General features: G+C 42.0%; 4 protein-coding genes across 5 annotated transcripts in view; 1 reads left to right on the forward strand and 3 right to left on the reverse strand.

Annotated features, from left to right (window-relative positions):
* Nucleotides 1-127: 127 nt before the first annotated feature.
* Nucleotides 128-5,567, reverse strand: LOC135557530 (nucleoporin Nup43-like). The gene is made up of 8 exons (XM_064990858.1): nt 5,264-5,567; nt 3,675-3,797; nt 2,928-3,005; nt 2,633-2,795; nt 2,284-2,419; nt 1,654-1,805; nt 1,444-1,560; nt 128-1,264 (listed from the first exon to the last, which is right to left on the reverse strand). The coding sequence occupies exons 1-8, from the start codon at nt 5,381-5,383 to the stop codon at nt 1,035-1,037; spliced, it is 1,119 nt and encodes a 372-aa protein (XP_064846930.1). The 5' UTR covers nt 5,384-5,567; the 3' UTR covers nt 128-1,034.
* An 11-nt stretch (nt 5,568-5,578) lies between these two features.
* On the forward strand, nt 5,579-13,708 carry LOC135557531 (protein-L-isoaspartate(D-aspartate) O-methyltransferase-like). 2 transcript variants are annotated; one of them, XM_064990860.1, is made up of 8 exons: nt 5,579-5,911; nt 10,488-10,592; nt 10,697-10,728; nt 10,911-11,015; nt 11,163-11,283; nt 11,621-11,706; nt 12,098-12,314; nt 12,797-13,708. In XM_064990860.1, the coding sequence occupies exons 1-7, from the start codon at nt 5,737-5,739 to the stop codon at nt 12,275-12,277; spliced, it is 804 nt and encodes a 267-aa protein (XP_064846932.1). In that variant the 5' UTR covers nt 5,579-5,736; the 3' UTR covers nt 12,278-12,314; nt 12,797-13,708. The 2 variants fall into 2 exon arrangements, with proteins under 2 accessions (XP_064846932.1, XP_064846931.1); XM_064990859.1 differs by having other exon boundaries at nt 5,581-5,911; nt 12,098-12,267.
* A 1,076-nt stretch (nt 13,709-14,784) lies between these two features.
* On the reverse strand, nt 14,785-21,539 carry lrp11 (low density lipoprotein receptor-related protein 11). The gene is made up of 9 exons (XM_064990857.1): nt 20,729-21,539; nt 20,139-20,296; nt 19,541-19,682; nt 18,061-18,186; nt 16,779-17,030; nt 15,692-15,862; nt 15,489-15,548; nt 15,267-15,383; nt 14,785-15,152 (listed from the first exon to the last, which is right to left on the reverse strand). Exons 1-9 carry the CDS (start codon nt 21,324-21,326, stop codon nt 14,998-15,000), a joined length of 1,779 nt encoding a protein of 592 aa, XP_064846929.1. The 5' UTR covers nt 21,327-21,539; the 3' UTR covers nt 14,785-14,997.
* A 390-nt stretch (nt 21,540-21,929) lies between these two features.
* The window catches only part of map3k5 (mitogen-activated protein kinase kinase kinase 5), a 59,211-nt gene continuing 55,351 nt past the window's right edge, over nt 21,930-25,789 (reverse strand). The window contains exons 28-30 of the mRNA XM_064990854.1: nt 24,634-24,746; nt 24,270-24,346; nt 21,930-24,138 (exon numbers count right to left, since the gene is read on the reverse strand). Coding sequence (XP_064846926.1) covers nt 24,078-24,138; nt 24,270-24,346; nt 24,634-24,746 — 251 coding nt within the window. The 3' untranslated portion in view covers nt 21,930-24,077. The remainder of the gene's footprint in view (nt 24,139-24,269; nt 24,347-24,633; nt 24,747-25,789) is intronic.

Below are 25,789 nucleotides of genomic sequence, written 5' to 3' on the forward strand. Positions count from 1 at the left end.
ATGAATGTCAAAAGTTTATATTCTATAAATGTTATAATAAGACCTAAAATGCGGTCCATATTATGGTTGTCATACTGTGTATATATCGTCTTACGATGTGATGCAGAATTGGATAAGTGATAACATATTTATGCAAAGGCATTTTATTTCAAAACACAGGAGTTAAATTACATGAATACAACCAGTATGACTTCCCCAAAAATCAAGTGCTTTATCTGTGATTGGTTTTGAGCATAATTTAGAGTGTAAACTACATTTCTGTGGTAATCCAAGATCTCTGTATGCTTTTAATTTCTTAAACCTCCCTCAGGAATATCAAAAACAATCATACAATTTACTAAATACTTTCACCTGATGAAGGTGATCTAATCCTCAAGAGCAAGACCTTTTACTGGGAAAATATTTCAACAATCAGATTAGGTAAATAATTGCCTGAAGATAACAACCCTACCGCTACGCACTGAGGTCTGAACGCAATCATGGTTACATTAAGACACAGTGAGAAAACGTACCTCAATGCAGGGATGGAACATGCCACTGTACTCCAAATGTTACATTTATCCACACTGCTCCATCGAGAAGATTGAAATTCTGCTCATGCCCTTTTTGTCCTCACGCTAGGTAACGGTTGCCACCGCAGCCAATTTTGGAATGTTGTGTCAGCCAATCAGCTCCTTTGTTGTTCAACGCAATGTGCTATTCCATAATGGCTGATATGGCTGCTAGCTAACATGAAGACGAAAAATGAATTTTTCCGCAAAAACTAGCAGTATATAAATCTTCTTGGAGTAGTGTGGATAAAGGTATAATTTGGAGTACAGTGGCATGTCCCATCCCTGCATTGAGGTATGTTTTCCGAACCCATATCTCGCGCCGGCTCCAGTGTCTTAATGTAACCATGATTGCTTTCCGACCTCAGTGCTGCTTAGCGTAAATAAGCGTAATGGTAGGGTCAGCATCTTCTGGCAAGATAAAGTCCAGCCAGCCAGTCAAATAATGTGAACAGCTGAACTGTATTTTTTATTTTTATTTTTTTACATTGGGACATGTCTGTTGACATAAATAGCCTCTCTGTCCGTTCCACACACCAAGCATTGTCCCAGTACATCCAGACTGTTCACAGACAGCATTTGGCTAGGCAGCATGTGAGTGGTCTCAAGGTGTCCCTTACTAGAGTCCCCAGTGAGCCAGGCATTGATGAGGGACTGGTTCCCACCTGCTGGGGCTATTGCGCTGCGAGAAATTATGCTTGTGTTCCGTCCACCTGGTGAAAAATAAATAAAAATAAATAAATCACAATTCTGATTGTGAACTACTGGTGTTACAGTAATGTAATCCTGCTAAATAAAAAAAAACAGGTGGATATATCAAATACTTTCCATTTGGCAGTAATCACAACAGTCCTGCTCTGTGAGCCTTGAAAACATATTTCTGATGACTTGCCTTGTAAGAAGGATGGTGTGTCTGTATATGAAGAAGTCTCCCAATGCAACAGTGATCCATCCTCTGAGCATGAGAACAGGTGGCCTGGGTTTGATGGATGAAAATGGACCTCCCACACTGTGAGCACAACAAAAACATAAGTTAAAACCCTTAAACTAAAGATCGACTTGCTGTTTTAGTGAATTAACTACTTCCATAAATATGTCTTACATTCAGAAGTGTGTGCCTCCATAAGTGAAATGGGCATGTTGCCTTGTCTCACGTCCCAGATACAGAGCATGCCATCCTGCCCCCCTGTGGCCACAATGTGTTGTTGGTTGGGGTGCCTGTCCACACAATGCAGTGGGACTCTGTCTCCAGTTCTAGAAGCCCCCCCCCAAAAAAGACAAAAAGAACACTTAAAGATGCACTATGCAGAAATCACATCTCCTGGTTGCTAAATGCCTGATAGTTATTTTAATTTCAGTTTACGTAACAAAGTAAGCAAGTATAGTGTAGAGAATCACTGTACCTTCTAAACCACTGATACATTTTCCATAAACAAAAATATTGTATTTTCAGCTGTTTGAAGCTGGTGTACAAAACCGAAAGTAAAAGCAAAACTGAAACTCAAGAACATGGAAGCATAGAAATTGCACACATAGAACAGATCTACCGCTTCTTAGACTTGCTTTTAATTAATAACTGGTCTAAAACACATTTTATGTGAATATTTGGTTGGGTAGCCCAAAAAGATACATATGGCAGCTTTTTTTTAAACAACAAAGGACATTACACAATTAAGTTGTTGCACCAGAAAAACTGATTTACTTCAGCTCCTCAAATATGTAATCATCTTACAATGAAAGAATCTGCGATGGTTCATTGCCTGGTTGCCTGAAGTCCCATAGTTTGAGCTGGCCAATAGAATTGACAGTAAGGATCTCTGTAGTCCTCAGGAAAGTCACAGCATGGATTGCGCTACTGTCAGCCTTTTCTGACAGGAATGAAAAATACTTTGTCAGTATCATCTTGGCTAAAGGGTGAGATTTCACTTGAAGTTACAGCTGACTTTTGGAAATGGATATGAAAGCTATGTCATTGCAAATTCAAATTGCAACCTTTAAGAAAATAATGGCCATTGCCAGGAGAGCATACAATTATATACACTCTTATTAGCACATAAGGACCTATTGTTTCCTCCTCAGACCTATGGTGCGCAGCACTCCTTCCTGGTCCGCTCTGAAGAGCATGATCCTTCCATCTTCCCCAACCGTGACAATCTCAGGGCTGTTACACACAACTCCAGTACATGGGGCGTTGTCGCAGGGATAATGATGTGCTCTTTCCCACAGTTGAGAAACAGACAATGTCTGTAGAGAAGAGTAAATAGATGCTATTGAAAACAAGGTCCTACACAAATTAACTTGACATTTGTAATTGATGTATCCATGATTGTTGGTATATCTTCATTATGACAATGTCTTGTGAAGTAACATCCATACCTGGCTGTTGTGGTGATGCCGAAAGATAGTCACCGCTCCAGTTGATGACGCTGTTACTATTCTGTCTTGATCCAGAAACTAAAAGGAGTGTAAGATTGACATTGAATTATGCAGTGGTGTAAATTACTTAAGTAAAAATACTTTAAAGTACTACTTAAGTAGTTTTTTGGGTATCTGTACTTTACTATTTATGTTTTTGACAACTTTTACATCACTACATTCCTAAATAAAATGATGTACCTTTTATTCAATACCTTTTCCCTGACACTCAAAAGTACTCTTTACATTTTGACAGGGAAATGGTCCAATTCACACACTTATTAAAAGAACATCCATGGTCATCACTACTGCCTCTGATCTGGCAGACTCATTAAATACAAATGCTTTGTTTGGAGTGTGCCCCTGACTATCCGTCAAAGGGGGAGGGGGGGGGCAATAATTTGCCGTCTAGTTTGCATCATAAGCCATTTGAAATGGTCTATACTTTTACTGTTGATACTTAAGTACATTTTAGCAATTCCATTTACTTTTGATACTTAAGTATACTTAAAACCAAACACTTTTACTCAAGTAGTATTTCACTGGGTGACTTTCACTTGAGTCATTTTTTATTAAGGCATCTTTACTTTTACTCAAGTATGACAATTGAGTAATTTTCCACCGCTGCAATTATGACAGAATCATATTGAAAATCAGGACCAGTACAATAATATCTAATATTTTACACCTAATAGTATATTAACTTACTTGAAGGTCCAGAACATCCCCATTATGTTTGTATTCACATAATAATTGAGGGTCTCCCTCAAATTCATCGTCCATACTGGAGACCCCATTCTCTCCGATGGACCAAATTGAAATGCTGTTGTCCTGAAAAAAAATTAGATTTTGCTAAAGGTATGCAATCAGACAGAAATGTTCAAGAGCTGAGTGATGGTAAGTTACACTAACTATTAGTGCTTAATTTGAGCTGAATAGGATCCACACCTCAGATTTGACTTTGTTTGTTCCGGCACCTATTTGCCCAGATCCGGTATCTCTCGCTGCATGATTTTTGAATTATTTCACTGTTTGCACTTTAAACATTCGAATAAAAGCGATCAGCATTAAATCAAGTTGCCCCCCCGTTATTTCTCCCACTCCTCAGAAAGACCATCACGAAAAAGTGCAGTGATCCTTCTATTCTGCCACACTGATTCCAGACCTGCTCTCTTACTTGTACATAGAGCTTATGGGGAGGGCAAGTGGGGTAAGTAACTGATCTTGACACAGGTCTTGGTAGTGGTGGTCAGATAGTGAAGAAGTCCCTACATAAGCACCTCACATAGCCTAGTCGTCTCCCTACTAAATTTGAATCGTGGGAACACCAAATAAAAAGTTGATAAGAAAAGGCAATCGAGTTTGACATTTTTCAAGTCCAAAAATCCAGAGAAAGATGATGAATCGAAACAAGAACGAGCCAGAGAACTGTCAGTGCCGGAAGAAAGGAGTGAGGGGCAAACTGTTCCTGATGGCAATACTAATCCCGCCAGTTCAGCATTACCACCGGCACCCCCACTAGCTCGTAGGCCTACTAGCGAGTCAGGGAGTGGGAGACGGTGCATCCACTGACGAAGTGCTTGGAGCAGTTGCAATTTGCGGTTCAAGAACAAGCAAACACATAACCCCTTGCTTGTCATACAAAATTCAAAGTTGGACTGTACAACATGCAAAAAGGTAGGGAGCTTGGGTCTAGAAATGACTGGAGGGATTACACTAGCAAAATAGTTGGTGGAATGTACAGTAAATTAACATCCTATGCATCAGACATAAAACAAACAGAGCCCTCAGGAAAAAAAGGTTTTTGAACATGTCTGAACAAAGGCGCATTTGGTGGCAGCCTTGTAGACAAGGCTAAAGAGGACACCCAGTTTAACACTCAAAATGACATTTAAAAAAAAAAGACACTATAGCCAGTCTTCAGAACAGCATTGGGAGGCTAAACATCACAGCCACATGCCCCCTCACGGCTTTGAGCAATAAGTTGACTCTCAGGAGTTGACATGGGGCTCCCTTTTGCAATTATGTTAGCACAGATGAAAACTGTTGTTCTGTTGTGACCCCAAACTTTTGAGCGGTAGTATATGTGCATATGGCAGGTGTACTGCAGTGTCGTAAAAATATGTTGCTGAACATTGAGGTCTAGAAAATTAGGCTATAAGAAATTCAGACTTGTGTAGCTAAGCCCCGTTGCAATACTCAAGTATGTGGGCATACAGCAGTGACCTCTAAAATGCTTTGAATTAATTAGCACCTTGGAGTGCTGTCCGTGTCACCACCATCGATAGTAAACCCACCTCGTTGTCCCAAGACCCAGTAGCAAATATGTCTGGTTGCTGTAAAGACGAAGATGAGACCGGTCTCCATCTCGTTTTGCTGATTTTCTTTGACACGTACTTAGCATTGATTCCCTCCATCAGAATAATCTTAAACGTAGCTAATTTCTATTTCTGATATACATGTAAACGTATAATTAAGTCCCCTCGACATGCATTTCCCACAATACCGCCAAATCTCTTACGGTGGCTCAATGAGGACAAACTAAACGTCAAACGCAATGTGATTACGTCACTAATTCACGAACGTGTTAAGCTCTCGCGCCCCTCCTAGTGGGTGAACGCGGAAGATAGATTCTTGCTCTGGCAATCAAATCTGAGTGGTCAAAAACCCCACATTTAAGATGAAATCTCCGATTAGTTAATTTATATGCAACCATAATTTATTCAGGGACTAGCTACATGGAATAAACTACAAGCTGCGAAGCAAAAGTATGTCGCGTGACGTGTCCCCTCCGTCTGTTTTGGAGGTTGTCAGTTTCATAGGCAAAGGAGTTGGCGCAGGCGCGGCACTGACAGCCGCTCTCTACCTGCTCCGCAGAGTGTGTTTAATAATGGCCTGGAAATCTGGAGGAGCCAACCACGCAGAGCTTGTAAACAACCTACGCAGTAAGTTTACTCATTATGTAATGTGGATAATTAAGGATTTTGGTTTAGATATCTAATGGGTAATAGAGAAATGCTGCTTTCTCCAAAGCATGGTGACCACCGTCAGGCTAGGCTATTAAACATTGGGACATTGCACACTGTTTTCCTCTGTAGTCACGCTAATATCTGGCTGATGTTTGCAAATCTGCACCTGCTACCACAGAGTGCTAGCTTGCAAGTTAACAATTTCATCGACACAGTAGTGGCTTTATTAGGTGCAAAGGCAAAGTATATCCTTAGGTATTTTATGTGCGTCATATTGTGCTTTGCACCAACCTTCTTTAGCTACAGTCGCTAACTAGCTATCAGCCACAGCTGTTGTTAAGAAACATAGCTAGTTAATTTGCTAGCTAGCCAGTTCATATGATTGTCATGCGGCATATCATGCGGAATACCGAAGCCGTTTGTTAGTTAGCAAACCTACTAATTACATGCATTGGAAGTTCGATTGAGTTGATCTCTGTTTTTACTACAAAAGCAAAAGTGTGGTCCAATAGTGTGTGATTGCGGTCCGCAATTCGGGGCATTACTGTGTGGTGATATGATTTGTCGCCTCGGATGGTTTGTTTATATAGTAGGTTAGGCCTAGCTACAAAGTCTGTGGCATCAGCAGTATAATATCACCTGCATCTGAAGGAACGCCGTAACCAAATCATAATCTCATTGGTTCCTGCATGCAGGCCTCCTCCCCCACAGGAGCGCCACAATACTTTTGCGCTAATATTCTATAAGTGGAGCAGGAAGTCAAGCAGTAGAACATTTGAGGTGCCGGTACTCAGTTCTGGTGAGCTCCTGCCCAAGTCAAGGACTGATTACGGCCACAACCTATACTGGAGTGCTCCTGCCTGCGTACCGGAGTCCTAGCTTAAATCTGGACTGATACAAGTATAAAGAGGGGTTCCTGCAGATGCAAGAACGCCCAGAATTGCGGGACACAATTGCACTCTTCTCATCTGGTTAGCTAAAAAGCTGTAACCTGTGGGTGGGGTATCCATGCCTAGCATGTTGATCCACTGTATTGACTGTACCTAAGTTACTGTAGGATGGGGAATGCCATCCTTTGGAGAGGCATGATCCAACCTTGTTGTTATTAAAGCAGGCTACTGGTCACACTCAGCATTCATAGGTAGTTGAGCAATATTTAATCCAATTTGCAGTCACACCTGACACACCACTGTGGTGGTTAGCCTTGCTAAGATTGTGTGTATGTGTGTCTCTTATGTGTGTGCGCCATAGAGTTAAAAGTTGCAGGTGACATGAGAAAGATGTAGAAAGAAAGATGTCAGCTTCTCGCTCCATTTCCCTTCCTGAATTAGCTGATTTAGATGGATCTAATGGATCTCTTAAATTCACCAATTTGCTAGACAGATACTTTTGGTCATGTAGTGCATGTGGACACCTGCTTGTTGAAAATCTCATTCCAAAATCATGGGCATTAGTATGGAGTTGGTTCCCCCTTTGCTGTTATAAAAGCCTCCACTCTTCTGGGAAGGCTTACCAGTTGATGTTGGAACATTGCTGTGGGGGCTTGCTTTCATTCAGCCACAAGCATTAGTGTGGTCAGGCACTAGGCCTGGCCTGGCTCGCAGGCAGCGCTCCGATTCATCCCAAAGGTGTTCAATGGGGTTCGTCTAGAATATTGTATGCTGTAGCATTAAGATTTCCCTTCACTGGAACTAAGGGGCCTAGCATGAACCATGAAAAACAGCCCCAGACCATTATTACTCCACAAAACTTTACATTAGGCAATAGGCACTATGCATTGGGGCAAACCCAGATTTGTCAGTCTGACTAACAGATAGTGAAGCGTAATTCATCACTCCAGAGAACTAACTTTCATTGCTCCAGAGTCCAATGGCGGCAAGCTTGACACCACTTCAGCCGATGCATGGTATTGCTTATGGTGATCTTAGGCTTGTGTGAGGCTGCTCGGCCATGGAAACCATTTTCAGGAAGCTCCTGACGAACAGTCCTTGTGCTTGCTGATGTTGCTTCCAGAGGCAGCTTGGAACTCGTAGTGAGTGTTGCAACCAAGGATAGACTATTGCTACACGCTTCAGCTCTCGGCGGTCCCGTTCTGTGAGTTTGTGAGGCCTACCACTTCGCAGCTGAACCGTTGTTGCTCCTAGACGTTTCCACTTCACAATAACAGCACTTACGGTTGACTGGGGCAGCTCTAGCAGAGCAGAAACTTTACAAACTGACATCCTATGACGGTTTCACATTTCACAAGCTCTTCAGTAAGGTCATTCTACTGCCAATGTGTGTCTATGGGGATTGAATGGCTGTGTGTTCGATTTTATACACCAGTCAGCAACTGGGGTGGCTGAAATAGCCGAATCCACTAATTTGAGGGGTGTCCACATACTTTTGTACATATAGTGCATTTTTTGTAACAAAACTAAAAATATCTCCTGAAGACTTGGTGCAGACTGCAGTGAGGCTTTTTGGCTTGCTTATATCAGTGTCCAACATGATTTGGCCAGCAGGCCAAGTTGGCTATTTTTACACGGTCAAGTGTTCAGAAAAGCACTGCAGCAGAAACTTTGGTACGAGGGCGGGTCTGAGCGTTTTGCCAAAGCCCTTTGGCCTTGATTGTGCATAGCTTTATTCATTGTGATACTGTACACTACAAGGACATAGGCCTATTTTATGTTGAGAATGTCTTCTGCATGAGAAGAGATTAAGGCCAGCTTTTAAGATGCACGAGCAGGTACAACACTGCATCCAGGGAAACAAAAACATTGGGTAAAATGTGATGCTGAAGTGGATTAATATTTCATCCACCAAAGTTGAGTTCTGGGTGAATTTTAGCAACATCCATCCTCCCCCGTTGTCATGTGCTTTCTGATCCATTTAGGCCTACTCACCAACTGCAAATCATAAATTAGCCTAAACCAGATTTTAAATGGGTCAAACTCAAGATGCATGCTAATTCCTTTATAGTTTATTTTTTTTGTATGCTCCTTCGGCCAGGCTCTTCTCTTTGAGCTTAAAGCTGATTATCACACACACTGTGTTCAGAACATCAAGTTATTTAAAGCCACTATATGTAACGTTTTGGGCGACGCAAACCAAATTCACATAGAAATGTGTGTTATAGACCGATCATTCTTATTGAAAGCAAGTGGAAGAAGCGGTAGATCTGTTCTATGTGTGCTATTTCTATGTTTCCTGTTCTTAACTTTTGGTTTTGTCTTACTTTTGGTTTTGTACACCAGCTTCAAACAGCTGAAAATACAATAATTTTGCTTATGGGAAATATATATCACTGCTATTTAGATAGTAAAATACTTCTCTACACTATACTTGCTTGTTTTGTCACAAACTGAAATTAGGAAAACTATTAGAATTTTAGCAACCAGGAAATGGTGGAGCGATTTCTGCATAATGCATCTTCAAGAGTTGGTCTCTCAAGTGCAATGTCTTTCAAAAACATTAAATATATCCTTCTAGCCTATTGTGTACATATAGCTGCATATGAGCTGTTCCATCTGAAGCTGTTGGGAATGCAGGTGTAATGTCCTGTGCATTCGGAAAGTATTCAGACCCCTTGACCTTTTCCACATTTTGTCAGGTTACAGCCTTATTCTAAAATGGATTCAAATTTTCCCCCCTTATAAAATGTACACACAGTAACCCATAATGACAAAGCAAAAACAGGTTTTTATAAATTTCAGCAAATGTATTAAAAATTGGAAACTGATATCACATTTACATAAGTATTCAGACACTTTACTCAGTACTTTGTTGAAGCAACTTTGGCAGGGATTACAGCCTCTAGTCTTTTTGGGTATGACGCTGCAAGCATGGGCCACCAGTATTTGGGGAGTTTCTCCCATTCTAATCTGCAGATCCTCTCAAGCTCTGTCAGGTTGGATGGGGTGCTCCGCTGCACAGCTATTTTCTGGTCTCTCCAGAGATCTTCGATCGGGTTCAAGTCTGGGCTCTGGCTGGGCCACTGAAGGACATTTAGAGACTTGTCCCGAAGCCACTCCTGCGTTGTCTTGGCTGTGTGCTTAGGGTTGTTGTCCTGTTGGAAGGTGAACCTTCACCCCAGTCAGTGGAAACAGGATGCACCGGAGCTCAATTTCGAGACTCATAGCAAAGGGTTTGAATACTTATGTAAATAAGGTATTTCTATTTTTTGTTTTTATAAATCTGCAAAAATGTCTAAAACTGTTTTCACTTTGTCGTTATGGGGTATTGTTTGTAGACTGAGAATGTTTTTTGTTTTAATCCATTTTAGAATAAGGCTGTAATTGAACAAAATCTGGAAAAATTCAAGGGGTCTGAATACTTTCCTTAAGCACTGGAAATTGGCGACCACTCAGCAATATAGTTGTTAGGTTGGGGCACAGGGTCTCGGGGAGAAATAAGAGCAGTAGCACCGGCTGTCGCTGGCACTTCCTACTGTCAGTGGAGACTCCTGCGGAGGGATTACTTTACTCTGAAGGCACTGCAGTGTTTGTGAATATGTTACTCTCCACAAGTCCACTGTACCGTTAAACACCGCCTGTCTTCCTTTGTCCCTTAGAAAATGGGATCATCAAGTCGGACAAGGTCTATGAAGTCATGTTGGCCACAGACCGAGGCCATTTCTCCAGATGCAACCCTTACATGGACTCCCCACAGGCAATAGGTGTGCTTATTTATTGTAGTACAATAAAGTATTGTGGTGCAAATTCTATACACCAGCCATTGATGAATGTTAGATGCTAACAATCACTTTCTTTGACCCCAAAGGCTATCAAGCAACCATCAGTGCACCACACATGGTAGGCCTAGCTATGCCTTTCAGTATTTGTTTAAGTTGTTGCATATCTTATAAATTTATTATAACTATCAAACATTGATCGCCTTGCTCCTATAATGTATACCAACTGAGCACGTACCAGAGGTTTGCAAGTACAATGCTGACAGGTGGTGATGCAGTTGTATGTTGATCTCTCTCTACCAGCATGCCTATGCCTTGGAGCTTCTGTACGATCAGCTGTATGACGGGGCCAAAGCTCTGGATGTGGGGTCTGGCAGCGGAATCCTCTCTGCGTGCTTTGCACGAATGGTGAGCTATATTATGATGACTGGTTAACACAGGTTCTGTGTTTTGGTGGTAGGGTTGGGGTATATTTTTCTATTTCAGGTTTTTGGGTTCTGTGTAATGTTCGATGGCATAGACTTGTATACCTCCCTAATGTATTGTCTTTAACAGGTAGGTCCCAAAGGGAAGGTGATAGGAATTGACCATATCAAGGAACTGGTAGATGACTCTATAACCAATGTAAAGAAAGATGACCCCGGCTTGATAACATCAGGTAGAATACAATTAATCGGTAAGTCTGAAAAGCAGCAAAGCAAGATGGATTTTTTTTCTAATTCAATGTGGTGACTTGTATTATTGGGTTATGCAAAGGTATTATACAAAATATACAGTTCAAATATAAGCTTAAAATACAGTTGCTGACGCGATGACTGTTAAGTAAGGAAACATGGGTGCGGCACTGTCTGCTGTACTGCAGTCAACCAACATCAGTGTCAGAGGCCAGAGACGAGGTTGAGGTGGCATCACACAGCTCTGATGTGTGCCTTTGCGCTCTGCGTCTCAGTGCTTGACGGGTATAAGGCTGGCAGCGTGTGAGTGGCAGCTGCTGCCTGTTTGTTGCCTTACAGTGGGAGACGGGCGGATGGGCCATCCAGAGGAGGCGCCTTACGATGCTATCCACGTGGGCGCGGCAGCACCCAACGTGCCACAAGCAGTAAGTTCCCAAACCACAAAAAAACACAAATGAAGGCATCAAAGGGGACCCAGTTAATAGGAGTCCCATCGCCGCAATCCACCATCTGTAGGAATGCTGTGGTCAGAGACGAGATAAAAACCAACACGGACTCTAACTCTGTTAGTAACAGCAGGCTTTGTTCGGTCTCAGGAAATATGTTAGTGCTCTGTGCTGTGTTATTTTGTCAAACAGTACCCTGGTCTATTTGGTGTAACTACACTGTTGCATATTTTACTCGGCTAGCCATTGCATTGTTAATGTGAACATCTCTTCTTCGAAGACTTGTCTGATGGGGTAGAAAACTGTGAATGTTTGGACCTTGGGGCAGATTATCTGGTTCTGACCCAGTGAGTGTCCTCTCCTCCCTCAGCTCCTTGATCAGCTGAAGCCAGGCGGCAGGCTAATTCTACCCGTGGGGCCGGCTGGAGGGAACCAGATGCTGGAGCAGTACGACAAGCTGGAGGACGGCAGCACCAAGATGAAGCCCCTGATGGGGGTGATTTACGTGCCTTTAACAGACAAAGAGAAGCAGTGGTCCAGGTGGAAGTGACTTCCTACTCCCTCTCTCCTTCACACAGTGGGCAAAGGTGAAATGGTGTGGCCTGGAGCAGATGATGGATCCCAATGGGCTGTGTTTGCGGCTTGTCATCATTAGTTGCTTCTTCCATACCATGTCAACTGGCTGCACGTTTTCTTCCCGTAAACTAGTATGAAATTTTAGATCTGTTCAGCTAAACAAGAGTGCAGTGACGCAAACAATCAAGTGTGGATTCTGTTTGGTATTACAAGAATGGTTATGTTTAAAATGTTTGATGGTTGGCATTTGGCTGTGGTACTTCTGGCATGAGAGCTTATCAATTTGAATCAGCCTTGTTTTCGAGGGGAAGTCTACAAGAGACGTTTATCCTCATTTGGATTTTGCACGTGGTGTGGGGCTTTCTACAACAGTTTGTGCATGGGAGTGTCTAACTGACCTTCAGTGGCATGACAAGAGGGAGTTCTGATTTTGACACATTATATTTCCTCTTTGAAGTCCATCGCTTAACGTGTTGCCTCTTATTTCTCACAGGGATGAACTTTGAGGGGACAAACTGTCCATATACCACATTTTCAATGTGAGCCTGGAGGAGACTACTTTGGGTTCCAACAACAGCCATTGGAATTCTTTCAAAACATTTTCTTTATCATGCTGAGGAATAACCCCTGAGGTTGGGAAAAAGACTGTTAGAGATTGAACAGAAGAAAGTGTCGGGGTTAGTCTTTTTTTCAGGCCTGCATTTTTTTGGAGGGGGGGGGGTTGTGAATTTTTCCTTTTGAATAGCTGCAGGATTTTGAGTTTAAAATTATTATTTTTCTACATTTTGGTTACATCTGTGAGTTGCAATCAACCATTTCAACAATAATGCATTTCAGCTCCATCAAAGCTGAGTGTGAAGAGGTTGCCAGACTGTTCTGATAAGGAAAGCCTGAGTTGATGAGATTATTCACCCACTTGCTACTGATTTGCATCTGAAGATCTGACTAGATATCTGTACTGCTCTGCTAACATATCAGCCCCCCCCCCACACACACAGTATTTAAACAGGCACACGCAGGTTGCACAAATGACTACTCTATCCCACATCCAGTTGTTTGACATGCAGCACATGGCACTAAATGGCATTAAAGAAAGGACTATTACACCTAGATTTACTCGTACAGTTGGATACAGGCAAAAGCCAAACCACAACACTCTACAACAAGAGTGGAGCACATCCACATGGTTTCAATGACATTGTGTGCAGGCTTTACTGATGACCGACACTAAATGAAATAGCTGGTGCTTTGCCAAAATAAGCCTAAATGCAAAGAAAATGAATGTCTGTAGGTTTTTTTTTTAAACATGGAATTAAAAAGCACATTTATTTTGGATGGTCCATGGCTTTCACAATTTCTGGAATGGCAAAAATGAAAATAAAAAGATGCTTATGTTTTTGTCCCACTTTGTGCCGTGGAGTATTTATTGTTTCAAGCTGTTTTTGCCGTTGAAGACGGCACCTACTGCCATTTGTCCTTATCACCATAAAAACCTCTAGTAGAGCAGGAAGAATCCACGTTGTATATTCTGATTGCAGATTACCACTCAAAATACTCTGAACACTTTATCACAGAGTTCCCAAAGACACATTCATCAAGAGTTACCTTTACTATTTCACACACACTATGCATACGGGCGTTTGAGCTACGTCACCATTTTAAAACTACATAGCTAGATGACACAGAAAAGCAACCTACTACATTGCAATATCAGACGGCCTAGAATGCTTTATGGCTTGATATGGGTGTTTCTGGAATTACTTGCAGTTATAACAAAATAATGATTTTCAGTAATGATTGTAGTTTAGGAATTTACGATACGTTACATAGTTTGCTACCCCCATATTTCAAATGAGTCTGGTACAAAATAAATCTCTAGGCCAAGCCTAATAGATATACACAACAGTGCCACTCAGTGGCAGAAGTATTACGTAAGGGATAAAGTACTATATCTCCCAACGAAAATATACATCCATAATTCATGAAACGAAAGCGGGTGAAAGAGCAATAATGAAAGAGCCAGACGAGCATCATTTTTTTTTTTACGCCAAGCGAGTACACAAAAGTGGCAAACATTTCTTCCCTGTTAAAAGGTGGGTTTAATTTAGCTCAACTGTGACCCTGGAGTGCTGGGTCGGGCTTGCACCTTTGGGACCATTCCAATGGGGACAATTTTAAAGAGTGATCTCTGCCTACCTAGCGTGGCGAGTTAGATAAGTCAAGTGCACCTAAAGGTGTACACTCATATAGAACGTTTGATAGGCTGACTGACAGTTTTGTTGTTTCTGCCTGAGGGGCTTTTAGTACAGAGGGTGCATCCAAAAGAAATAGAAGTGCCATGCACAGACTTTTTGAGAGGCAGGTTTTCAAACTAAAAACAAAAGCACCCAAAAAATAAGATTCTGCCACTGCGGTCACAGATTCATTGAGCAATTATGACTTTGATTATTTAGTTACATAGAAGCAATAGATGGTCATATCTTAATGGCTAATTCAATGACACATATTTAATGCGAATTTGAAAACAACTTGCGGGCAGTGGGTTCAGAACAACTGCATCAAAAACCATGTATATCAACAACTAAAGATAAATGTTTGTTTTGTTTACAAAAGGGCACTTTAGAGACTGGAAGGGCAAAGGGGCATGTGCTCTGCACAGGTAGAGCCTTATCTGTGCATGTGCCTGCTATGCTGCTACAGGTACATGCCGTTGATGAGATAATCAGACTCCTCTGTGGTGAGGGGGCGAGCCTTCTTCAGCTTGTGGTGGACCAACCGCAGACGACAGCCAATCATGAGCAGCAACAGAGCCGTGATGATCAGTCCCAGAACCAACGGCAGGATCGCACCTGCAGGGGAGAAGAGAGAGATAAAGGGACTGTCATATACTATCTTGAATTCTCCATGTATAACCTAATATTACAGAGTTATTGTAACTAAGTTGGTAAGGATGTTGAACAGACCTGACTCAGGCCCTGGGTGTCCTCCCACTACTGAGTGTGGTTTGGATATTGGGAACATGTCACTCTCTGCTAGTAGTTTGGTCTCTGGCCACTTCATGGTCACTTTAGGGGTCTCTACTGTAAATGTTAATACACTGGTTAAGACTGAGACAGGCGAGAGATTGTATTCAGCTGATTAATTATCATGTGCAGGAGTAATAATTATAAAACAATGGAATTTACCTGACTCTGTGTGTTTGGTGGTGGGGGGAGGTGCCACGGTCATTTGCTTGATAGCAGTACCTGAATTATTTGTTTCCATTATTCATTTGCATAATTGTCTTCCTACATTATGTACACCTCATTCAATATGTAATGAGAATGCACATCAGAATCCAGATAATTCTAAAAAACAAAGAAATTGTAGTCTCCTAGAATAATCCTACCTTTTTTTTCTATACATTCATTGACACAGTCTGTCTGCTGCAGGAAGTTGTTATGGTTGCCCTTGCAGCCTCCGTAGATGAAGTGCTTGCACTCTTCAGCTACAGGGTCATAGAACCAGCGTGGGAAGATGCCTTTACATGGACCCACATCAGGGGGAGCTGCACAGGGCTCTGCTGGGACAAAGAGCGAACAGAGAAAGTGAGAGATTTGGTCAGGTGGGACAGAGAGAACAGAGAAAGAGAGAGATGTGTTCAGGTGGGACAGAGAGAGAGAGAGAGATGTGTTCAGGTGGGACAAAGAGAGAACAGAGAAAGTGAGAGATTTGGTCAGGTGGGACAGAGAGAACGTAGCGAGCAAGAGAGAGATTTGGTCAGGTGGGACAGAAAGACAACAGAGAGAGGGAGGAAGAGATGTGTTCAGGTGGGACAGAGAGAGAGAGAGATTTCGTCAGCTGCGACGGGGACAGAGCAAAGAGAGGGAGGGAGTGATTTGGTCAGGTGTGACAGAGAGAAGGAACGAGAGATTTGGTCAGGTGGTCTCAGTCTTGATAAGTTAACATTGGAAGTACCCCGCCTCATCTGTCTCAGGCTAGCCTAACTCCGGGATCAGGTGGCGGGGGACAGAGGAGTGCTTTGTTCCAACGCTGAGGGGGGACATGGCGATAAATGGCCCCTGTGAGGCTCACTCCCGTCCCAGGACTGCACTCCAATCTCAGCCCTGCTCGTCTCAGAGTGCCCCTGCGGACCTTATTCTGCCTCACTCCACAGTTCCAGATCAGCTCTATGGCTCAATGGCTGCCTTCAGGGGTTCAATCTGTCTCTCTCTGTGCTTACTAGCTAACACACAAAGGCCTTCCACTCTCTGCTAGCACATACAAAACTCTGGCCAACCAGAAAAATGTTGCAGCTACCAAATGGATTGAATTACTTCACAGCTGACCAAAACCTTTAATCTATAGTTGGTTTTTGTCTACAGGTTTTTGTCCAAAGCTGTTAATATGATGTTTTGATTCATGTGCATTAAATTGCCTACTGGCTTATAGGGAGGTAGTAACAAAACTAGGTAATAGTTACACAATGACAGTACCTTGACTGACAGGGCTCTCCTGATCACTGTGACTTGGCTGTGGCAGGACTGGCGGCACAGCTTTGCTCCTCTCACGAGACTGTGGGGTCTGTGGGTCTTGTGGAGCTTGTGGTGGAGGTGGTCTTGCCTCCTCCATGGTCTTCTTGGGCCCACCCTGGGCCATGGAGTGGTCCTCAGTCTCCTCTGGCTGGGCGACAGGCCTGTGTGGGCTGGCACCTGCAGGGTGGGTCACCGACTTCCTGTTCCCATCAACTGTAGAGAGGAAAGAGATGACAGGGCATGGTTATCCTGGGCTCTCGGACACAATTTACTGCAGCCCTCCTTGCTCTGATATTCCAGACTGAACTGAATGCATACAACTCCATCCTTGTACACTCAAGTATAACACTACTACTACGCTAGTCTAAAACTACACTCCATCCTGGTACAATAAAGTCTAAAACTACACTCCATCCTAGTACAATAAAGTCTAAAACTACACTCCATCCTAGTACAATAAAGTCTAAAACTACACTCCATCCTGGTACAATAAAGTCTAAAACTACACTCCATCCTAGTACAATAAAGTCTAAAACTACACTCCATCCTGGTACAATAAAGTCCAAAACTACACTCCATCCTAGTACAATAAAGTCTAAAACTACACTCCATCCTAGTACAATAAAGTCTAAAACTACACTCCATCCTAGTACAATAAAGTCTAAAACTACACTCCATCCTGGTACAATAAAGTCTAAAACTACACTCCGTCCTGGTACGATAAAGTCTAAAACTACACTCCATCCTAGTACAATAAAGTCTAAAACTACACTCCATCCTGGTACAATAGTCTGAAACTACACTCCATCCTGGTACGATAAAGTCTAAAACTCCACTCCTTCCTCGTACAATAAAGTCTAAAACTACACTCGCTCCTGGTACAATAGTCTGAAACTCCACTCCACCCTAGTACAATAAAGTCTAAAACTACACTTCACCCTGGTACAATAAAGTCTAAAACTACACTCCATCCTGGTACAATAAAGTCTAAAACTACACTCCATCCTGGTACAATAAAGTCCAAAACTACACTCCATCCTGGTACAATAAAGTCTAAAACTAGTCCACACAGGAAACCTACAGCCCTCTATGTTGTTATTATTATTATTATTCTGTTATTATATTACAATATGATCATCCTTTTATTTATTTAACCTTTATTTTGACAGGAAAGCCAACAATTACCAGGAGCTACTGCCTCCACGTTGCTGACAGCTTGAGGAGGACAGATTGAGTGACTTACAGCTCTGGCAGAAATCCTCGTCTGAGCGGTCTGGACACTGCTGCTTCCCATCGCAGGCGTAGGTGATGTCAATACAGCAGCCGTCGTCACACATGAACTGGTAGCGGGAGCAGCTACCTGTACACACTGGGGGAGAGGCGACACGAACACCTCTGTTTTACTCTCTAATGACACTGTAGTTCAGTGCCTACACACTCACAAATGGGTGATGATATTGGCCACCACCACCACCACCACCACAGCACCCAATGACAGTCCCCAGGTATACTTGGCAGCCTTCCTACAGTATAGATGCTGTGTTAAACTGCTGTTCTGTGTAATAGGTCACTCATCTTATGTTTGTTGGAATTCGGGATTGGACAGGAGAAATGTATAATAGTAGTACATTATGTTGCTGTAATATTCATCACTTATAGGTGTAGAAAAGGACCTTCATAGTCCAGGTACATCAACAATCCCCACCCTCTTCCTTACATTATTACTCTAGTCCGAGAGACTGAAAAACAGCTTCTATCTCAAGGCCATCAGACTGTTAAACAGCAACCACTAACATTGAGTGGCTGCTGCCAACACACTGACTCAACTCCAGCCACTTTAATAATGGGAATTGATGGGAAATGATGTAAAATATATCACTAGCCACTTTAAACAATGCTACCTAATATAATGTTTACATACCCTACATTATTCATCTCATATGTATACGTATATACTGTACTCTATATCATCTACTGCATCTTTATGTAATACATGTATCACTAGCCACTTTAACTATGCCACTTTGTTTACATACTCATCTCATATGTATATACTGTACTCGATACCATCTACTGTATCTTGCCTATGCTGCTCTGTACCATCACTCATTCATATATCTTTATGTACATATTCTTTATCCCCTTACACTTGTGTATAAGACAGTAGTTTTGGAATTGTTAGTTAGATTACTTGTTGGTTATTACTGCATTGTCGGAACTAGAAGCACAAGCATTTCGCTACACTCGCATTAACATCTGCTAACCATGTGTATGTGACAAATAAATTGGATTTGATTTGATTTGAGATGGGGCTAGACTAGGATGATTTAAGGCATACTGTATCTCATCCATCTCTATGCAGTGAATAGATTAACATGCCTGATCATCTGAATGGCTATTAGGCAACCAGCCATTTGACTAGGGCAGTACTGCTTAATTGAATGGAGCACTAAATCCCAGGCTCTGTTTCATTATGCAATGGATTCAACCCTTAGAGGCATGGATTCAATTGCAGCGAAAAGGTCATTGCCTGTAATGCATTGGTCTAGAGTGGAAAATGTCTTATATGAGGAACAGGACCACAGAGAAGCACAAATAAGTTTGACCACAACAACACAATTAATGTTAGTCACAGAATAGCGAGAAAATAGGCAAGATCCAGTAATGAATTATCATTCATGAACATGAGGAGGCACATCTGGCTGGTTTGAAGTGTTTTTCACCTTCAGCTTGGCGTTCTGGAGCCAGCACAGTCACAGTGACATTGTCGGTGCTCTTCTGTCCCGCGATGTCGGTGACAGTCATCTGGAAGGTATAGACACCCTCCTGTAGACCACTGATCTTCAGTAACCCTGGATGGGTCACCTGCAGGTGAGCAGAAATAACATTTCAGAGAAAATAACAGGGAAGGAAACTGCACTGAGAAATTATGCCATGGACAAAGCCAAAGCCTTCATAGAAAGAGTCAAGAGGGGTTTCTTCTAAAGACCCACGACTGGTATATCACATCAACCGCTCAGTGGCGTCACAGGGAGAGAGAGGTTAGCCTACAATAGGGCTCTTGTCCTTTCGGCAGGTTGGGTGACAATAGCCTTTTATTTGTGTCTGTGCAGCAGGGCATTGTGTGGCTCCGGCACGTTGACTTCAGCATATACCTCGTTCTATGTACGACATTATAGCAACAAGACAACTGTGAGTCCCAGATCTGCTAAAGCAAATGCCATTCCACAGTGTTTTGACACTCAACATTACTCACAGAGGAAAGAATCTAAGCAGAAACAAAGTTTAAATGCGGAAGAATGACACCAGTTGCGGTGTTACCTTCATGTTGATGTCTTGGTCGCCCTTCACCAGGGCCCATTCGTAACGAGTGACTCCGTGGTCGTCCACACTGTCCCGGCCGTCCACTACGGCCCAGTCAGTGGGTAGCTGGATGACCACATCCTGGCCGGCATCACTCCGGGGCGGCTCGTCCATGTCTGAAATCAACCCAGAGCAGAGCTAACCCACTGGGCTCAGATGTCAGTTCAACGTCTAGTTTTGATTTACATTTACATGTAGTTGAGTTGTCAGGTAACCTGTATTCAACGTGAAATCAACATATTTCACCATGCCATTGGATTTAGTTTCAAAGTTGGGTGAAACTTGTCAAGCGCACGGACTTACATTAAATCTAAATTTAGAAGCAGGGGGCAAATAGCAAATGATTAACCCAAGCTAAACACCAGGCTGATAATTGTTAGAGGTGGTGGAACAGAATTACCAGCAACCATTTACTATGTATGCATGCTTTATCATAAGCAATAGCAACACATTATATACTTTTGTGATTTAGACAAACACTTGCATGTATGTATATTGTATGTTATAACTGTAATCCCATATAAATCAAAGCAGGTGCAGAACCTCACCTGGCGTTCCATCTTTATAACTAGGTTTATCCTCAGGTCTCCTGATTTTGTTCCCATCTACATTGCCACTGGAAGAGGTGACGTGCCCTGTTGTATTGTGAGCCCGGCTGTAGGTGCTGAACCCTGTCTGTGCTGCGAACGAACAGACGTTTTTATTTCTATAACTGCAGTTGAGCAAATAGCAGCTGAGGCCGTCGTCCGACTGTCTCATGTCCTCTTGGACCACCGCCACCGTGCAGTGGGGGTCTGCGCAGCAGGCATGGAGACAGTCTTTCCAACTGTACACCTGGTCAGGAGCCGAGAGAAAGGTGGCCCCCTGCTCTATGGAGGCCCTCGCTCGGATGATGTGTTCCTCTACGGCGTTGAAGTCACCCAGGCAGACGTCAACCACCTCCTCGTCCTCCCTGCTATACGTCTGGTCCTGTTGGAGCTGCTTGCGGAATTCTCCTAAAAGCTCTTCCACCCCTGATATTTTAGATTTCAAGTCCGATATTTTAGAGGACCGTGTGTGAATGCTAGTCACCATACAGAACAGCAGCATACACGCAATAAGTCGATGCTGAGCCAAAGCCATTATGTTTACGCAGTTAGACGGCATCCTTCCCGGCTATTTTCTGACGCACGAGGAGGCCCTTCTTTATTTTCAACACCAGAAACCTATAACGCAAAATATAAATACTGTCTCATATCCAATAATCCCGAGTCGCCGGTGAACACTTTTGCTTGTTTCTTTTTGCGATGCTAAAGGCCTTTTGTCGGTATCATGATGGCACTGCTTGGAGGTAGCGCCCAACATCCACATCCAGCCACAGTGATTGGAGGCGCACTGAAATAATTGACGTCACGGATGATGTTTTATATTGAGACTCTTCGGGATCTATGATATCCGGAATCATTGGGGCGTCCCTACGCCAATGAAGTTGAAATGTACTATGGTTAATTAAGGTTTATGGTTACCTTATGGTATAAAGTTAGGGTTGGAGTTCAAGGTATGGACATTTCAACTATGCCGGATAGCACAGCCCGTTTCCCGCAGCGCGCCTGTCGGTTTTGGTTTTATGCAACTCCCTGTATGTCTGCAAGCTTAAGAACTGTAGATTTTCTGAATATTATTAGGGTACTAAACCTGCATTTTGAAATCATAGGCCCATGGAAAAGGATTTGTGTTCAGTTGTGTGAATAATGTCCATAATAAACACGATTTCAGTTTACACTTTATTTCACAGTTAAGATTAAGACGATGTTTTGTGTTACACAACAATATGTTATTGCACAAATAATGTAATCAATCTATCATGAATATGAAAACAAAACGGACATATTTGAGCAAAACGTAATTTGTGTATTTCTGACAGAAATATTTTAAATAAAAGAGGTTGGTGGTACAACAATATGACCATCTTGTTTTCGTTTCTGAATTGAAATCAAACACACATTTGATTGAAAGAATTTGCATTTTTAAAGGGGCAATCTGCAGTTGCTATATACATTTTTGGACTTGTGAATGAATGATATGTACCTATTGATTCTTGAAGAATGTAGCTTATAAATGCCAGGGGCAGGGAGACCACTTTGTTATCCTTTCAACTGCTGATTGCCGCTTTAAAGATCATATAATATACAAATGAAGGCAGGCTAAAACTATAATTCCCCAAATATACAACAAAAATACATCTTCAATAGAGTAAAATATCAATTGGGTCATCTGTTTCTTCCGATCAAATATCATACAAAATCTGACATGTGGAAGTATAATGTGTAGGTTAGATCATTTTGTTCCATCGCCAGTATCGATAATATCTATAAATTACCCAACTTAACTTTGTGTTGCACATTAAATAGGACATCTAGGTTTTTGTAAATTGTTTAACTAAAAATAGCAATTTACTGTCATAATATTTGCAATATATTTACATAATTTCCCCTAAAATCACACCCCCAAAAAATCTTAAAATTACATAAATGTTAAATAATTACTTGAACAAATGAAGTCAAAAGTTTTGATGATTCAAAGCCGTCACAGACAGTTAAACAAAAAGGTACAAAAGGGTATGCATGCAGTGATGGCCTTGAGAGTAGACAATATGCATAAAAACACGTTTAAATAAAGTAGTGATAAGAAGCCACTGACAATAACAATGTTGTTAATCAACATAATGTACAGCAGCTCAAACACATCAGTTAACATTGTATTTTATCTCTCAGGCTTGGTTTAGAAAATGGTCAGTCTCATGTGTTGTTAACAAATGATAGTAAGGAGATAATTCTACAACCAAATAACATTTAAATTTTAAACACATTCTCAGCTATTTATAGGTAATGTTCCACTGTTTGTCCTGTGAATCTTGGAGCACCAGCTTAAAACATGTCACAACTGTTGAACATTATAAAACCAGTGGTGCTTATTTACACTGAACAAAAGTACAAACAAATGTTCTCATGAGCTGAAATAAAAGATCACAGAAATGTTCAATACGCACTAAAAGCTCATTTCTCTCAAATTGTGTGCACAAATTTGACAAGACAAGATAATCCATCCACCTGACAGCTGTGGCATATCAAGAAGCTGGTAACCACAGCATGATCATTACACAGGTGCACCTTGTGCCAGGGACAATAAAAGGCCTCTCTAAAATGTGCAGTTCTGTCACACAACACAATGCCACAGATGTCTCAAGTTTTGAGGGTGCGTGCAATTGGCATGCTGACTGCAGCCATGTCCACCAGAGTTGTTGGTAGAGAATTGAATGTTAATTTCTCTACCATAAGCCACCTCCAATGTTGTTTTAAAAAATGTAGCAGCACGTCCAACCGCAGACCATGTGTGTGGCGTCGTGTGGGCGAGCAGTTTGCTAATGTCAACAGAGTGGCCCATGGTGGCGGTGGCATTATGGTATGGGCAGGCATAAACTATGGACAAAGAACACAATTGCATTTTATCGATTGGCAATTTGAATGCACAAAAATAGCGCAATAGATTTGGGCCTAATGAATTTATTTCAATTGACTGATTTCCTCATACGAACTATAACTCAGTCAAATCTTTGAAATGGTTGCATGTTGCGTTTATAGTTTTACATGAAAAAGTAACTCAGTTTGAAAATAATAATTCCCAAAAAACATTTCCATAACCCAACAAGGTCTCTCTAACACACACAATATTCCATAGGTCTCCCTTACACAATAATGGCAATACTCCACACATGATCAACTACACTGGATTCTTGGTCTAATAAATACTGAGATTAAAGTGCAGTGGTAAGAGTTGAGGAGAACACTCAGTTGTTGTTGTTGTTGCTGTGGTAAAGTTCCTGTACTGTAGCAGTGGCTAATGGCACACGAAGGCTCCTCACGCAGGCTTCTCTCTGTAGTCTGTGATGGCCTTCCATAGCTTACACAGGATCCCACCTCTGAGGAGGAAAACATGAGAAAGATAAAAACAGACTATTATCACAACGTACGATATTAGTGTTTCAATCATGTCATGGTTGACATGGCTGGCTATTTGACAGTGTAGGAGAGAATACTGTATGTTGTATACCTTAATCTCAAACTCTTCAGGTCGTCTCTCGTCACATAGTGGAGAAGGTCATCTAACGTGTAATCCTCGGTCAGAATCTACAAAATGGGTCCAATCATTGGTACATCAAAGAGATGAAGCTCTTGACCAATAGATGGTGCTCAACCGTGTATCTGTTATTAAGACTTTACACATACAGTATGCATATAGCCTTCTGTGCAATAATCTGTCAAACATCAATCAAGCCATTTGTTTTAACAGCTTTACAGCAATGCACATTGTTTATTGTAGTATAGTGGGAGAGAATTACGTGGGTGTGAGTTTGTTTACATAATGTGCCCATTTAAAACAGACGTGGCTGGGGGAGAGCTGCCTCAGGACCTACCCTGTCCATGGAGTCATCGTCAGCGCCTTGGAGTTTCAGCCACTTGATCAGCTTTGGGTCACCATGGCTCATAGTGGACTTGCTCCTTTGGCTCACTGATAATGTAGGCATATCTGTCAACAACAACAGTAAATGTCCAACTATTAAAAGGGGCAATCTGCAGTTGCTACATACATTTCAAAATGTAAAATGAATGATATGTACCCATTTCATCTTAACTTACAAATGCCTCATAAGCTTAGTTCAACTGTCATACTCCATCATAACCCAAAATAAAAGGTTGTTTCACTCCAATGTTTGTAAACAAATTGAATGTAAACAAACACTGTATAGCCTCAAAACATGGTTAAACTATAATATTTATATTTCTTGGATGATCAGTCCTTGCATCCATAACTCTGTCTATGAATTTGAGAGTGGTTACATTTCTCCAGCCTTTAACCAAAACAGTTGTGGGGATGTCACTTTTTTTTATTGTTTATACTGCAGATTGCCCCTTTAACAACAACCATGTATCATCCATATAACTAATCATATTAGACATAGCAAAGAATATGCATGGTCTATTTCCTGATGCATCTGTTGTACAAATATTTCCATTAGTCCTTTAAAAAGCTGTATTTGTAATGCTCTTGTGCATAGTGTATGTAGTGTATGTTGGGCAGAGGTGGAAAAAGTACTCAATTGTCATACTTGGGTAAAAGTAAAGATACCTTAATAGAAAATGACTCAAGAGGGTCTCCTGAGTGGCACAGTGGTCTAAGGGAGACCCATGGGGTGGTGCACAATTGGCCCAGCGTAGTCCGGGTTAGGGGAGGGTTTGGCCAGCAGGAATGTCCTTGTCCCATCGCGCATGAGCCTCTCCTGTGGGCCGGGCGCAGTGCACACGCTGACACGGTCGCCAGGTGTAGTGTTACCTCCGACACATTGGTGCGGCTGGCTTCCGGGGTTAAGTGGGCGTTGTGTCAAGAAGCAGTGCGGCTTGGTTGGGTTGTGTTTTGGAGGACGCATGGCTCTCGACCTTCCTGAGTCCGTACGGGAGTTGCAGCGATGAGACAAGACTGTAATTATCAATTGTGTACCACGAAAAAGGGGTAAACAGGGGTAAAAAAAATGGAAAATGACTTAAGTGAAAGTCACCCAGTAAAATACTGAA

This window comes from Oncorhynchus masou, chromosome 16 (genome assembly GCF_036934945.1).
Source record: "Oncorhynchus masou masou isolate Uvic2021 chromosome 16, UVic_Omas_1.1, whole genome shotgun sequence".
NCBI classification, from domain to species: domain Eukaryota; kingdom Metazoa; phylum Chordata; class Actinopteri; order Salmoniformes; family Salmonidae; genus Oncorhynchus; species Oncorhynchus masou.

Excerpts from the sequence above, each read along its gene's own strand:
- LOC135557530 (XM_064990858.1), bottom strand. The coding sequence starts at position 5,383 with ATGGAGGGAATCAATGCTAAGTACGTGTCAAAGAAAATCAGCAAAACG. Across the intron at positions 2,796-2,927 it reads GGCATCACCACAACAGCCAG|ACATTGTCTGTTTCTCAACT; the intron begins GTATGGATGTTA and ends TCTTCTCTACAG. Across the intron at positions 1,265-1,443 it reads CACACCATCCTTCTTACAAG|GTGGACGGAACACAAGCATA; the intron begins GCAAGTCATCAG and ends ATTTTTCACCAG.
- LOC135557531 (XM_064990859.1), top strand. The coding sequence starts at position 5,737 with ATGTCGCGTGACGTGTCCCCTCCGTCTGTTTTGGAGGTTGTCAGTTTC. Across the intron at positions 10,593-10,696 it reads GGACTCCCCACAGGCAATAG|GCTATCAAGCAACCATCAGT; the intron begins GTGTGCTTATTT and ends TTGACCCCAAAG. Across the intron at positions 11,707-12,097 it reads CACCCAACGTGCCACAAGCA|CTCCTTGATCAGCTGAAGCC; the intron begins GTAAGTTCCCAA and ends CTCCTCCCTCAG.
- lrp11 (XM_064990857.1), bottom strand. The coding sequence starts at position 21,326 with ATGCCGTCTAACTGCGTAAACATAATGGCTTTGGCTCAGCATCGACTT. Across the intron at positions 20,297-20,728 it reads TTATAAAGATGGAACGCCAG|ACATGGACGAGCCGCCCCGG; the intron begins GTGAGGTTCTGC and ends GGTTGATTTCAG. Across the intron at positions 15,384-15,488 it reads CACCAAACACACAGAGTCAG|TAGAGACCCCTAAAGTGACC; the intron begins GTAAATTCCATT and ends TAACATTTACAG.